A 14689-nucleotide genomic window follows, 5' to 3' on the forward strand; every position below is an offset into this window, starting at 1 on the left:
GTGTATTTTACCACAATGTTTCCAAATGTTTTAATGGGTCACATTTTATGGAACATACCTATATGTAATTCTGCCATCTTAATATTTTCGTATGACATCACGTGATACTTTTTTTTATTGTCTTTGTAGGCAGACGATCATACGGCCCACCTGATGGTGAGTGTTTACAGTCGCCCATGGACCTCAACAATGCCAGGTGCAGAGCCAAACCGGTGCCTACCGTAAACAAAATAGCTTAACAAAACCATTTTTCTTTATCTTAGATAATTTTTTATTGCGAACTGTGCGGGTTTTATTATTACGAAGATGGGTGCACGAGCTCACGGCTCACCTGGTTTTAAGTGGTTACCGGGGTAAAGAAAGTTATTATTAAATACACTTCATAGTATTGCGGTTCATGACCTTTTCAATTGAGGTACCTTTGTACCTTAGATTGGTTACTGAGCTCACGATCCAACTGATGTTAAGTAGTTACCCTAGCTCATAAATATAATAACCGTGACCCACATTGAGACATGAGGATTAAGTTTAATTGTTTAGTATAATAGCTGTCCTAACCTTCAAATTGGAACGAATTACTGCTACATTGTAGAAATGACCAGGATAGTGGTATCTACTCGTGAGCATACACTATGCGTTCTTTCACCAATAATTAAGAAAACTAACGTTTTTGTGTGTTGAATTATTATTATTTTGTTGCCCTTGTAGGCAAACGAGCATACGGCCCTCCTGGTGGTGAAAATTATAAAAAATATAATAATATAAAATATAAAAATAATAAATATAAAGGAAATACTTTTAAAACAAAAACATGTTATGGAACAGAACCGGTTCAAGAGCCGTTTGTGTTAACAAAAAATAAACAAATCAATCAAGTGTGCATTTTTAGCTAGCGATTTTGCTTTAGTTCCACCAAAACGGCTTATGAAACAAGGCTAATAAAACATATTGTAAATCTAAGACAACGAATCAACTGCACACTGTATTTTAGTAAATTGTAAACAATGATCTACATTCAGCTTATTAAGTTTACATTATCGAGATAAATTTACTGATTCGTTCTAAACATAATATACTTAAATATAATTTATTATTTCAAACAAAGTGTTTGTGAATAAATGCCTACTCCCACTGTTGAAAGTCTTTTGGCCTGAGACGATCACTAACAACGAGTTGTAGAGGATCACCAAGCAGACACCAATATAGGGGGAGATCCTTACGCGGCATTGGATTGGTCATGCATTAAGAAAGCCCAATATCCACCTATCCAAGATAGCACTGACCTGGAAAGTGTCTGGCAAAAAGGAGAGAGGCCGTTTCAGAACCACTTGGCGTCGTAGAGCAGGAACTGGGCATCTTGGGCATGACGTGGGAGGAGCTAGAACAGACTGCCCAAGACCGATGCAAATGGAAAAATTTGATTTGAACCCTACACCCTATTAGATACCCTAATAGGAAAGAAAGAAAAAGAAGAAGATTTCAAATAATGATTGTAAAATGAATAAAACAAATGCAAGATTAAGTCGTGAAAGTGTTTGAATCGTATCGTACTCGTGATAACCCTAGGTAACACAAAATATTTTATGCTTTGAATTTTCTGATCGAAATACGTTGCCAACAGGTATTTCTTAAAATAATACATTTAAAAAACTGCAAACACACAGAGTTCACGGAAAGATTAAAAATAGCAGCCTGACAGTCCGCAAACTAAAAACTGGAAATAAAAGCTAGTGAACTTTCGTGATTATTCTTATAGTTATGGAGATATTTAAGTAATCCTTGAAAAGAAAAATTGGAATCGTATGGTATCGAATTTAATTATTATTTTTTAACTCTGACATCGCTTCTCTCATTAATGACACGAGAAACTATTAGGCTACTTCCCATAATCCGACGAAGCTGAAAATCCTCCTAATCAGTATCTTAAGCACACATTGGTATCAACATCTTGGCAAGAGTAGGTGCCACGTTTCCTACTTATATTTGCGACGAAGTAATCATATATTTCGGGTTGGAGGGTGAGATAGTGAGCTTCGATTTAGTCCCGGGTAGCATTCTTTAGATGGTCCGTCTCACAATCCTACAGAACCTGACCATCATACAGATTGACAAAAAGTTCGCGATAACGGAAATTGTTTGAATTGTGTTAAGCATGCGGCCGCTACTGGGGGGCATTGCGAGAACTATTATTCAACCGATCAAACAACAGAAGAGCCGCCGATAGTTGCTTCAGTCTCGCGCCGGCGCCAACATCGATCGTGTGATTCAGCGCTATCCGTGCAGTTATAAGAACCTTATTTCAACTATTTGGACATGCCCCGTTTTGCCACTGGGCTTCCTTCCTGTGAATCATGAGTGTGGCGTATAGCTGTATTGGTGGCCTTACAGTCGGGCACGGGTGTATAGCACTCGCACTCTCGCGGCCTTTGTGAATACGCAACTACTCGTAAATGTCAATTAAATAATTAAACATTTAGATTTGTTTTTGTATTATAAAAATATTTTTCGTGTTTTGTGTATCTTTAACAGAGAAGTGCTTCGATAATGGAATTAGTCGTATTACTATTAACGTTTGCATTATTTTGGAAAGGTAAGTAAATGTTTTTCATAAATAAATTAAGAGTTCGGTCAAGATCAGATTTTCGAGAACAAAAATCTCTTGAATGATCCGTTCATTTATATTAAACAATGCAAGTAAATAAATACAATGCCATATTATGAAGTTAGTGTTCATTATCACAAGCACGTAAACGGTGTTATCAACACATATTGTCACATTTAAAATATTGTTTTCATGATATCTATAAAAATTGACACATATTTTTATTTTTTACTTTGTGCTACTTACTATTTCTGTCTCTATCTTTATTTTAAACAAATTTAGAACCATTCAATATTTAAAAAAACAGAACTGAAAGATGTTTCAAGAATAAAAGCAAGGCAAATTAGAGATGAAACGATCCTAAACCTAATCTGTTAATTTAGCTTATTATTAATTGTATTTAAAATTGAGGCGACCATCTGCCATATTTTTTATTCAACGGTTATAAAATATATTCTGTATCTTTTTAGTTGACTTCAAAAGAAGTAGGTTCTTAATCCGGACCATATGATATTCTTTTGTTCGTTGAAATCAATAATGTGGTCATTTAATTGTAGAATTGTAGGATGCGCCTATAATTGTCTTTGATTCGCATGTTTCAGTAATATAGAACATCGCATAAATAATACGATGAGTATTTTATTATACATATATACCAAAACAGTATTTTCCTACAGAATGATTTGCCTACATGAATTAGTATAGCGAAGTACATATTTGGGTGATTTTAATTATTTATTACACACTCTTATAATGGCCTCTAAAAAGGCATAAATACAACGATGGGCACAATGGGCAGTTAACGAACACCTGACCATAAACAGACATACTTATAAGAGAATTAAAATCATCCATGTGGGCAACGAACTTAATACATGTATACATTAACGTCCGAACACATGTGGTTCAAAATTTTGTCACGTCTTTGTAGGCGTAACGAAGGCTAAATCGAACATAAACGAATCAAAGGTTCTCGATCGAGGATCGAAACGATAAATTACAAATTTTGCCTTTAATCGATTAAAATCTACCCACTACCGATAAAGTAGTTACGCCTTATTTTACAAAAAAAAAAAACAATGTAATTAAAATAATAATTATGATTTTTATTTTAATCGATAATTCCATAAATTGATGTATATAATGTATTATACTGAACTCCGAATGAGTTGAATGTCCGAATGACATGACATAATGTTAAGTGAAAAATATACCAGATACACAATTGCGACTTCCATATACAGGGTGTCCCAGAACTCATCAACAAGCCGAAACGGGGTGACAGGATTAATTTTAACCATCATGAGAAAAATCAGATTTTTTTTTTATCCCATGCAGTTTGGAAATTATGGCATTTAAGAAAAACCCAGAAATTTGGTCAAACTGTAACCATTTTTCGGTTATTGTGGTTAATTTTCATTATTTTTATTCATTTAAGCCAGTGGTTCCCAAACTTACTTTGTCTACTGCCCATTTTAAGAATAAATTATTTTTACGGCCCTAATTTTTTCTTACTTACTACTTAAAAACCACTATAGCGAGAGCTCAGTCGTGTCTAAGAGTTCTTCTAGATGAAATTAAAAATCGCCTCCCAAGCCTCTACACAACGGCCCCATTTTTTTCTGGGTCTCTTACCGCCCCCCATTAGGCCTGCAGCGCCGATTTAGACTTTGGAACCGTAACCTTAAATAGCGTTTCTAGAACCACGGTCAAAAATAAAAACTGGGGTAACCCGATTTTTGCTAGCCCATTTTACTCAGTTCAACTGTTTTTTATTCGCATAAGCTCTTGGTAGCTGCATTGTGGTATCTATGGGCACCAGTTACAATGGAAGAGTGATTGGAACAGAGATCAACTACAACACATAAATTACTAAGTCATCAGGATTAATTTTTGGTAAAAATAATAGCCAAAATTCAATGCTTTTTTTTGGGTATACAAATAGTATTTAGATCGAAATCAATAAAAGAAAAAATATTCCTTATACGAGTATAATAATAATTAGTATGTGGACACTTTTTTTCACTTATAGCACTCACAACGGACGGTTTTGGCGTTATTCATAGATATTTATTATGTGCTCTCCGACAAATTATACTTTAATTGTTCAAAACGACTTCATTCAATTGAACAGAGGTTATTCGAATTAATTAAGCGGTTAGATTTGCGAGGAATTCCGTCTCGACGATCATGAGAAACGAAAAATTCAAAATCCAAAGAATTCGAAGGTCAATTCTGGGCTGTACTGAAATCATTGGCTTCAAAAAATTAAAATTCTTTTGAAAAGACTAATTGATGTACAGAAAAAATCATTTAAATTACATTGTAAATTTTGTTCACCCACAATATAATAACATGGATGTAATAAATATATATGGAAGCAAATTCATATTTTTTTAGTATTCGTTCCGGTAGAATAATCATGTTTTTAATACTAAGAGTATAACGTCGTTTGTTTGTAATCATTTTGGGCATTTCTGAGCAGTAACAATAGGAAAGACAGTATTGTGAATGTAACAACTGTAGCGGTGTTTCGCTACTTTGCTTAACGTTATTACAAGACGTATTGTGAACCTCAACAGGTAGGTAGCACCATTCTGTTTATGTCACGAAACAGCCATTCAACAACATTCACACTGCTGGTGTCTATCAAGTACCGTATTTATTTTCCCCTACCCTTCCCTCCCTTCCCTAATTAATCCCTCGCAGCCTAAGAAGCTATTCCAACTACGGGTGGACTGGCTGATGAGATCACGGACCTACACTTAGGAGGACTTGCTAACAATAGCCCTAGCAAAAAAGTGCTTTGCTGAATCTACAACCGGACCGGAATCGCGACCCACTGAGAAGATCCGAGCAGAAACTCAGTGGGTTTTGTCTATGGGGAGTCCCGTAAGAAACAACAGCGGGAAAGCCGTGAACTTGTTCTTCGTCTGAAGAAAAAAAAATCACTAAGCAAAAGTCGAATAACACAGTCTCTAGTCAATTTTTGCTTTTCAAAATGTTCTCTGAGTTACCGTGACAATGAGTTTACTGCCGCGCACAATAATTTCAAATTAAATACAAAAGCGAATCAATAGTTTCAGCGAAATTAGTTAATGTACTTATTATCCCTTAGCGTGACCGGACACACAGTCTGGGTTCGTCATGATCATTTACGTGACCACGACTTATTAACTAACTACGTAATCAAATTAAGTACTTATTTAGGTCTTCACGCTTTTGTATATTGCTAGCACAGTATAGTGTTGTAGTTAGTAATAGTACATCGAGTACATTTGAAAAATATTCGACGTGTTTTTTTCAGCGGAATTTTCCGGGAATTTAAAAAATAACCAATCATTTTGTTTACAGCCTCGACGAGCTTGCGTTGTTATCAATGCGATCCCGAAGACCCATACAAGACCAGTAACCTGTGCGAAAATTTTGACTACAGCGACAAATTCCTCGTCGAATGTCATTCTTCAACTATGTGCTTCAAGAAACAGACTTACCTACGGGTCGATAATGGAAGTGAGTTGATTAAATTTAATCATATCAATGACGAAAATGAATCGAATTGATACGATACTGATATATGATTTATCGTGACGAGGGTAATAGACCCTGATATTACGTAATGTGCGTTAGTAGTTTCCATGTATGAACATTCAACTACTACGCTACACTTAAGGAAAAATGGTTTACTTTTAATATGGCAACACAACTAAACAACTTTTTATGCGACTTATTTAGAAACGATTAAAAAAAAAACTGGTAAGGGCGCGGAGGACCTAACCGAGAGTTCCGCATCTTTCCATTTCCTGTACCAATTTTGAGACTAGTTTTATTTTTCTGATTAGTTTTCCCTGTAAAGCACGAGTGAGTACAATATTATAACATTTTAACATCAGTAGACAAACGTGACTTCCTGTAAGTAATGCACATACATTTTTGCGCAAACAGAAACATTATTGTTCATTTACTAGGATACAGGAAAACCGTATTTTTCGAATTCAGAACCAGAATTTTGTGATTACTTCGAAATAAATGTCAATTATTAATTTTAAATGTCTAAGTCATATTTGCATTCTCAATTACGTAATACAGCACGTATTTGGTACAAGACACAATGATTCTCGTTTTCTATTACATATATGATATTTGAGTCGACTATTATCAAAGCCGGCAATGTGACTTTTGGATAATTATTGGTAAATCAGAAAAACGAATTATTGACTTTGTATTCCATTGGCAGTCACAAAACTCTTCTGAACGACATCTTAGATAAATAACAGGTTAAGTATTAACCTTTATTTAATGCAGGTTTTGAACCGTATTCTTTGAAGGAGACGATTATATTCAAATCAATCTATATTGACATATCAATAAAAACTTTTTGTCCAAATGCACAGATTGCCACCTTTGATAATAGACGACTCATTTATGAAATAAAATAAAAAAATATTTCATAACAAATAAAAATATTTAAGAAATATTATAATATTTATAATAAATTAATCTACTTAATCACATAATATGACCGCTTTCATATAAATGCGTGAAATACTATAATATTGTATATTTAGCGAGTTAAATATTTAAAAACATTTCGAAAGAATTTTCCTTTCTATTAGATTTAGATTTATATTTTGTTATGCTACGTTATGTAACATTAGTAACCAGTAGCGAATATTGTTTTTTGCCAACGTTGGTTTCTATTGTAATGTCAAAAATGTCCTAAGGTAACCTAGCTCTCCAGCAAAATTGATCAAATGTCGTTTAAAACAAAAAGTTTTTAAATTTTTTTATTAGCTTAAAGATCCGCTGTTATATTTTACATTCAAATATTCAATATAGTTTCAGAAAATATTCAATATGCAAGCATCATAAATGATATTTCAGATATACTCTGCGTTTCGATTCGCGTAAAATTTTAGAATAATTATTGGGAGCGTGCTTTAAATGAGGGCTCACGTTATATCAGCTGTATTTGGTTGCGAAAAGTGTAATTTTATTGCGATAAAGTCACTATCACAGCGAGATAAAGTACGTCATATTAAAATTTGTTAATGGCAACGTACATACTACATACATAGAAAAAAAAGACTAATAGAGAGACTAGTAGGTTTCTAGTAGTTTTCGATAGGCAGCGGCTTGGCTCTGCCCCTGGCATTGCTGAAGTCTATGGGCGACGGTAACCACTCTCCATCAGGTGGGGCGTATGCTCGTCTGCTTACAAGGGCAATAAAAAAATTTGTAATTCTAAATTGCGAGCTTGACTGTTCGAAATACGTTTAAATATTTTATTTACAAATATTTACTTATAGCTTGTGGTAAATGAATGAAGGTAACCCGGTAACGTCAGACGAGTCTAACTGCCCATGAAAAACAATAAATGTTTCTTTTTTTTTTTTTTCAAGTGAACTCCACTGGAATTCAACGTGGTTGCGCGTCGCAAACTCTGAACGGCGAGCAGAGGAAAATCAATGGAAAATGGCAATATGTTTCGACGATTTACGACGCATACAACGCGACTTGCTTCGAAGACCCGAGTGACTCAGAGAGGGTGACAAAAACCATTTATTGTTACTGCGAGGGAGACAAATGTAACGGAGCTATCCGATTGACCCTCAACTCTTTCTTGGTTCTTATTTTAATTATCGTTTCGCTAAATTTTACAAGTTAATGAATTTTGCTATGCTAATGCTAATAATAATAATACATTACGCTATAGAAAATCGATATCATATAATGAAAATGCCATAATGATCGTTTAAAAATTATTTTAAAATTATATACGAAAAGCTTAAAGCTTATCATTGTAGAAAAATTAGAATATATTAGATCGCTAGATTAGATGGTTTAGTTGCGTTAATGTTTTACAGGTATAAATACCTGAATCGTAACAAAGTTTTATTTAAGCTTAATTTCAAGTAGCTTTAAATATCAGTTTGCAGTACTCATTTTAAAAGCATAAATTAATATTCATCCAAAATACTGGTTTCACCTTTCTATCATTATTTTTATTGCATTACACGTCGTGTTAATAAGACACGAGTGGTAATTTTGAAGGCCATGTTTTAAACTATCTATTTTTCAGCGATTACAATAAGTGTCGTATTAATTTTAAGATAATTACCGTTTTGCGATTTTCTTTTTTCTTTTATTAATAAAATTATGTATTCGCTAAAATATTATGGAAGGGGCCTTAACGTCTCAATCAGTAAGCATGAATATTATGTGCATTGTCTACACGAGGCGGACGAAAAAACTTTTTATAAAAAAAAACAACACAAATGAAAATTGTCACAAAACGTAAACTACCCTTAAGTTTTTATACCAAAAAAAAAAAAAAACAAATTAAAATATAAATGTTTCATTTCATACCAACACTAGTCATACGTTAATACATAGTAAATAGTTATATTAAGACTGTTAGCTCTTGTGTTTAATTACCATTGATAATAGAAGAGGATAAAGAACAAGATCAGGTAAGGCATGGTGTAGCGTTACTGGTGATTATGGCATCCCAAAGCCACAGCGACGTATAAACATAGCGATAAAAACATTCAGAAAATTTCGTAACGTTCTTTCTTTACTTGGGAGAGGACCGTCTTTAGGGAATTACTGTACTAAGATAAATGAATAGACTTTTTTTATACGCCAAAATAATTCATGAAAAGAAAATGTACAATAACGTTTTAAAGTACAATCGGTGGTCTTATCACTTGAAGCGCTCTCTTTGAGACAATGGATAAAATTTTAATAAATTGACAGAACTTTTGATGTAATTTCACCAACACAGCTATAAACGTGGCAGATCCTTTAACTTTTACTAATTGATAATTATTGGTTTAAAAACAATATTGTGTCACGGTATTATGAGTTTAATTTGAAATATTAAGAGCGTTTTAACTGAATGTAATTAATTTTGATAATATGTGCCTTGAATAAAATTCTTTTAATTTGTGTGCGTCGTCTAAAATAATGTAGTAATTTGTTAATTATATGACATTTGCTTTAAATTAAAAATAAATCATTCCTCAGAGCGGATGTTTGTTGTTATGATTTTACCTTCAATCAATTATGTTTTGTTTATCTATATACATATATAAAAATGAATTGAACGAATACATCGATTACATACAAAAAAAAACTAACTAAAAAAAAAAAAAAAATTGGATGTGGTTTTCCTTGAACGACGATCTTGCCATAGATAAACAATCGCCAGTTCTAATGTTAAAAGTAATGGCATTCACAAAGTTTGTGAAGAAATTAGAAACTCTTTTATAAAAGGCTCAATAATTAAATTAAACTCAATAATTAGTTAAAGTAATGGTAATCTATATATATAAAAATGAATTGCTGTTCGTTAGTCTCGCTAAAACTCGAGAACGGCTGGGCCGATTTGGCTAATTTTGGTCTTGAATTATTTGTAGAAGTCCAGAGAAGGTTTAAAAGATAAAAAGATAAATATGAAAATGATCGGAAATAAATAAAAATAACAATTTTGTTTTTCCTTTGATGTGTCCCCGTCGGACGAATTCCTTTTGTTTGTTTTAAGTTTATTTTATACAAAAGTTTAGGTCTTTTATTTATCGATTGAGGCACTACGAATAAATAGTTCGAGTAAATATGGAATATTACTTCCGTGGGCTTACATCATCGCGTCCATAATAGAGTTATAGGATCTTATATGACAGAATTGTTACGCCGGCGTCGGTAAGAGCAACGCCATCTATCGTCGAATAGCAGAAACGAATATCATAAGACCTAGTAAAATCGAGAACGTTCGAGAAATACAACGCCATCTATTGTCAAATGGCGGACTCATATCGAAAGTACTTGTGAGGAATGTTTTCGATAATTATAGGGATGTCACGAAGGCAGTTAGTTAGTAATCGGATCTACTCGAAGTGAAAGTGCGAACGGATCACCTGAAGCGAAGCGAAAGAAGCGAATTACGAATTGTAAGGTGCTCTGTAAGTGTTCTGAGTGTTAAATAAAGTTTTAGTTTTGTACCTTGGTGGAACTATTATTTATCCCGAACCCCAGCGCGTAACAATATGTACACCTAAAGTTACTTATACTAATCTCCAGTACTACTAGTTTCTTGTATTTATCTATTACATGGTCCCGGCTATTCCAGCCTCGATGCAGTCAAGCGTTCTAATCCGAATAATATCCTCCGCTCGGATCGCAATTTTTCGATCTGTTTTAAACTAGGTAACGGCATATCTGGGGCTGTCCATGGTTTCGAATACCGCTCATCATCAGGTACTAGTATTATCTAGGCCAATAAGAGAGAGCTGATCAAGTGTTGGAAGTTTTTCCGCGGTTTTCCGCTATGTAATTTCAAAGGGTTATTGACAGGTATAATGCTCTCAGGGTGGCCGAAGACAGGAAGAGATGCCAAAATATCGTAGACGAAACTCATATATGGAAGTGGTCACGACCCTCAGACATGAGAAGCACGACTGAAGGAGAAGGAGAGGCAACAACCAAATATAAGATCTCTTTGTTGAATCGAAGAAAACCAGTAACTTGCTGCCGAGATATATTAGATAGATGATTAGATTTATTTTGGATTTAGATTAGATTTATTAGATGATTAGATAAATAAAATAAATTAAATTTCGTCTTCATATCCTAAATTTGGTGAAAAGCAATGTCCACGTTAATTTCTTTACTTTACATTCACTATTTTTAGGGTAAGCTATAATTCTTAATTCTCGATGATAATGATGATAATACTCCAGATGAGATGGATCTAGTTATGCTAACAGATCGGAGTCAGAAGAATCCTCAATTAGATAAAACGACAGTCTTTTTTTTTTTTTTGCTTGTATAGTATAATTGTTTTTTTTTAAATATAAATACAAAATATTTCGGTCCTAGCCTACTAATTACAATATTGTAATTTACATAACGTAAACGTAACGTAAGCCCTACATTACTGCACAGTTATAAAATGTAGTAGTTTTTTTCTGCTGAATTATAAGTTTATAAGATTAATTGTGGTTTCAATCAACGTAAGTATGTTTAAATTCATTATTCAGTAAATGATGGAGACCATAGAAAAAGGTACTCACGTTTGCGTGATTCTCGACCAGACACAGAAAGACGACGTCCTCACGCATCAGTCTGACGGCTCCGTGGAGGGGTTGCGGGGTTTTGCTCTTCAGCATCCGATAGAGAAGCGCTGATGACATATGCGCGAAATCATCGCCTGTCAAACAGAAAAATATTCTCACCATTCTGTTTTATGACACAACTTCCTTTAGATGTTGGGGTTCACGTTTCAAAGGAGATTTAGGCAGTGCGCAAGTAGCATGGTGAAATCATTTCCAATTAATTATTTGCTTATATAATGGTGGTGTATTTTTCCCTTGCTTATTTGCTGGTAGTCTAGTGGACTATTCCAGCTACGCCCTGACTAGTAGATGAGCTCAAAGTCTCAACATGAGAGAAATTGCTAACACCAGCCCTAGCAAGAGTAGTGCTTCGTAGAATCTAACATCGGATCAGAATCGCGACAGATTGAGAAGATCGAATAGTGATTGCAGAGCCACAAACAGTGTATATAGGATAACATCCACTTTGATTTTTACTACAAAGTAGTAACATGTTCAGGTTTGGAGAGTAATTATTAACATTAACCATCTCTAGCGAGTTCTACACGTCAACTGGATAGTTTGTCTGTCAATAAACTTTGGTGACGTGAAAAAAAAATGCATATCGGTCAAATGGTGTATGTACCTGTTAGATCATCCCAATGTGCAGAAATAAGTCCTGAACAGTGTTCTTTCAGTGCGTTGGCGCCAATCTCATCTGCTGCTGAATAGAACTTAACACAGCTCCTGTTAGAAATAATAATATTATTGTAGGTTCTGGACGAAACAGATCAAAAACTTTAATGTAACTTTGTGTGTGCTTGTAGTTACATATTTTTATGTGCTCTTATACTGAGAGTTTTGTCTACTAATTTAAATTAGGAAAATAACTAGAATAGTCCAGGCATGTTTGATTTATATTGCCAATTTTGGAAATAAATACACACACACACACCTGAAAGTTGAGATAAAATTCTTAATAAAATTGTCTTCAGCTGTCCCAACCATCAAATCAGAACGCATGAATGTTTCTCTGCTACAGATACAGGCAAATGTTGTATCTGCCCATGTAGTCTTGTAATAAACTCTACTACCAGTAACTGGCAGTTGGGTATCGCAATTATCTGGTGGCATATATTTAAGTTGCAACCCATTCTTTTGCCACCCACAAAAGAGGAATTCTTAATAAAATTGTCTTCAGCTGTCCCAACCATCAAATCAGAACGCATGAATGTTTCTCTGCTACAGATACAGGCAAATGTTGTATCTGCCCATGTAGTCTTGTAATAAACTCTACCACCAGTAACTGGCAGTTGGGTATCGCAATTATCTGGTGGCATATATTTAAGTTGCAACCGATTCTTTTGCCACCCACAAGAGAAGATGGTACTATTATAGGCTGAGACTACACGTCCAAAATTTTACCCAATAGATGAATATTATAAGAAAGTGTTTAAAGAGATGCATCTGTACTAATATATAAATCTACAGTAGTTTTTACGGATGTTCCATTATAACTACTAAACCGTGCATTCGATTGACTTCAAACTTTGTACCAATGTAGAAAATACATGTACTTAATGGATAGGCTAATATTTATATGAGTGTTGACCTCCCTACACCAGTTGCAGGGGTGTTCATGATGAGAATCTTTGTGGGGGTGGGAAATAATAATGTTAATTTTAATGCCCAGCGAAGCAGACGGGTACCGCTAGTAGTTAAATAAAAGTGCTTTATTTCTCACCTTACACCAACTGATGCAATGAGAGCTTGTTCGCACTTGTTCACCAGGCCATACAATTTGAAACCTGCTGCAGATTTCATCAGTTGTAAAGCAAAAGAGTCTCCTCTACTTAAGTCAACAACATCTGTGTACAGCCATTTCAATAGGGCTGACCCTACATCATCTGGTAGAGACGTCCAGTCTGAAAAAAAACAAAAAAAAAATCAACACATATCATAACCACACAATTTATTGGAATCTTATTATACTTTCCACTTTCCATGTTTAATTAAGAAAATAAGTTGTAAAAATAAATTCACAAACCTAATTCATCAAAGTCTTTTAGAGCTTCTTCATTCCAGTCATCAGAACGAGCATTCAGAACAAATTTATGTCCCGGCATGGATTTGTTTTGCAGTTTGATCTTGATGTCAGAGTAAGTTTCTCTACCATATAGTGTAGCTACGGTCATTAGAAGTCGAGCCACAAAGCTAGTTTCACTGAGGTCGCCGGCGGATGCCGCTGCCAGAGTGTACTTTCGCTCTACCTCAGCACAATGACTCTGCAGTTTCCCATACTCTTCCTTTAGCAACGTCAAATGTTGTTGTAGCTTCGTCACCTCGCTGGAAGCTAAGAAAATACACATGATCACAAAATTATCCAGTCGCAACACCACCCACTCTTGAATACAATTTTGATATAACATTTCAGTCTAACTCAACTCACCCATGACGGACGTTTTTGCAACACCTGGAAACCGCTTGACTTTTGGCTAATTGCAGAAAGTTGGATAAGAAAATAATTATTCCATTGATTGATAAAATACAAATAACTGAAATAACAAATCCCTTAATGTCAACAATCTCTATCATTTGTCAATGCCAGTTTTTTTTTAAATCTAACTTCGATCAAACATATAAGATAGTACAGCCTATTAAATCAAAACTTAACAGCCTATTAAATGGAAACAGTATTGATTGTAAAATGTAATTGAATTAAATGACTTAGATTAAATAAAGAATAAAAGATAACATCATAGGTGACGCATAAGTACGCCACTTAAATGGGCGAAGGAGGAAGTCAAAACAATCAATTTGTAGAAAAGTAAAGCACATATTTAAATTGAAAAACCAAATGTAGTTTTATTGTATGGATTAAGATGAAATGAAATAAGACGGAAATGCAATATAAAAAAATAGAATATATTTAATTTGAATGTGTTATTAATATTTTTTACGTAAATATAATTTGTATCTTCTAGATCTTATA

The 14689-nt window shown here is 34.1% G+C and overlaps 2 protein-coding genes across 3 annotated transcripts in view; one reads left to right on the plus strand and one right to left on the minus strand.

Moving 5' to 3' along the window:
• LOC114246790 (ankyrin repeat and FYVE domain-containing protein 1) overlaps positions 1 to 14305 on the minus strand; it is a 58240-nt gene extending 43935 nt beyond the window's left edge. Inside the window, exons 1-5 of one of the 2 annotated variants that reach the window (XM_028179485.2) lie at positions 14147 to 14305; positions 13745 to 14050; positions 13442 to 13622; positions 12344 to 12444; positions 11677 to 11813 (exon numbers count right to left, since the gene is read on the minus strand). In XM_028179485.2, the coding sequence (XP_028035286.2) occupies positions 11677 to 11813; positions 12344 to 12444; positions 13442 to 13622; positions 13745 to 14050; positions 14147 to 14150 (729 nt within the window). In that variant the 5' untranslated portion in view covers positions 14151 to 14305. The remainder of the gene's footprint in view (positions 1 to 11676; positions 11814 to 12343; positions 12445 to 13441; positions 13623 to 13744; positions 14051 to 14146) is intronic. The other variant, XM_089733734.1, reaches the window with a different exon arrangement.
• On the plus strand, positions 2409 to 8333 carry LOC114246794 (uncharacterized). The gene is made up of 3 exons (XM_028179489.2): positions 2409 to 2590; positions 5957 to 6115; positions 8005 to 8333. Exons 1-3 carry the CDS (start codon positions 2545 to 2547, stop codon positions 8268 to 8270), a joined length of 471 nt encoding a protein of 156 aa, XP_028035290.2. The 5' UTR covers positions 2409 to 2544; the 3' UTR covers positions 8271 to 8333.
• Positions 14306 to 14689: the final 384 nt, after the last annotated feature.

The sequence above is a fragment of the Bombyx mandarina genome, chromosome 16, assembly GCF_030267445.1.
Source record: "Bombyx mandarina strain Sakado chromosome 16, ASM3026744v2".
Taxonomy (NCBI): domain Eukaryota; kingdom Metazoa; phylum Arthropoda; class Insecta; order Lepidoptera; family Bombycidae; genus Bombyx; species Bombyx mandarina.

Excerpts from the sequence above, each read along its gene's own strand:
- LOC114246794 (XM_028179489.2), top strand. The coding sequence starts at position 2,545 with ATGGAATTAGTCGTATTACTATTAACGTTTGCATTATTTTGGAAAG. Across the intron at positions 2,591-5,956 it reads GTTTGCATTATTTTGGAAAG|CCTCGACGAGCTTGCGTTGT; the intron begins GTAAGTAAATGT and ends TTTTGTTTACAG. Across the intron at positions 6,116-8,004 it reads CCTACGGGTCGATAATGGAA|TGAACTCCACTGGAATTCAA; the intron begins GTGAGTTGATTA and ends TTTTTTTTCAAG.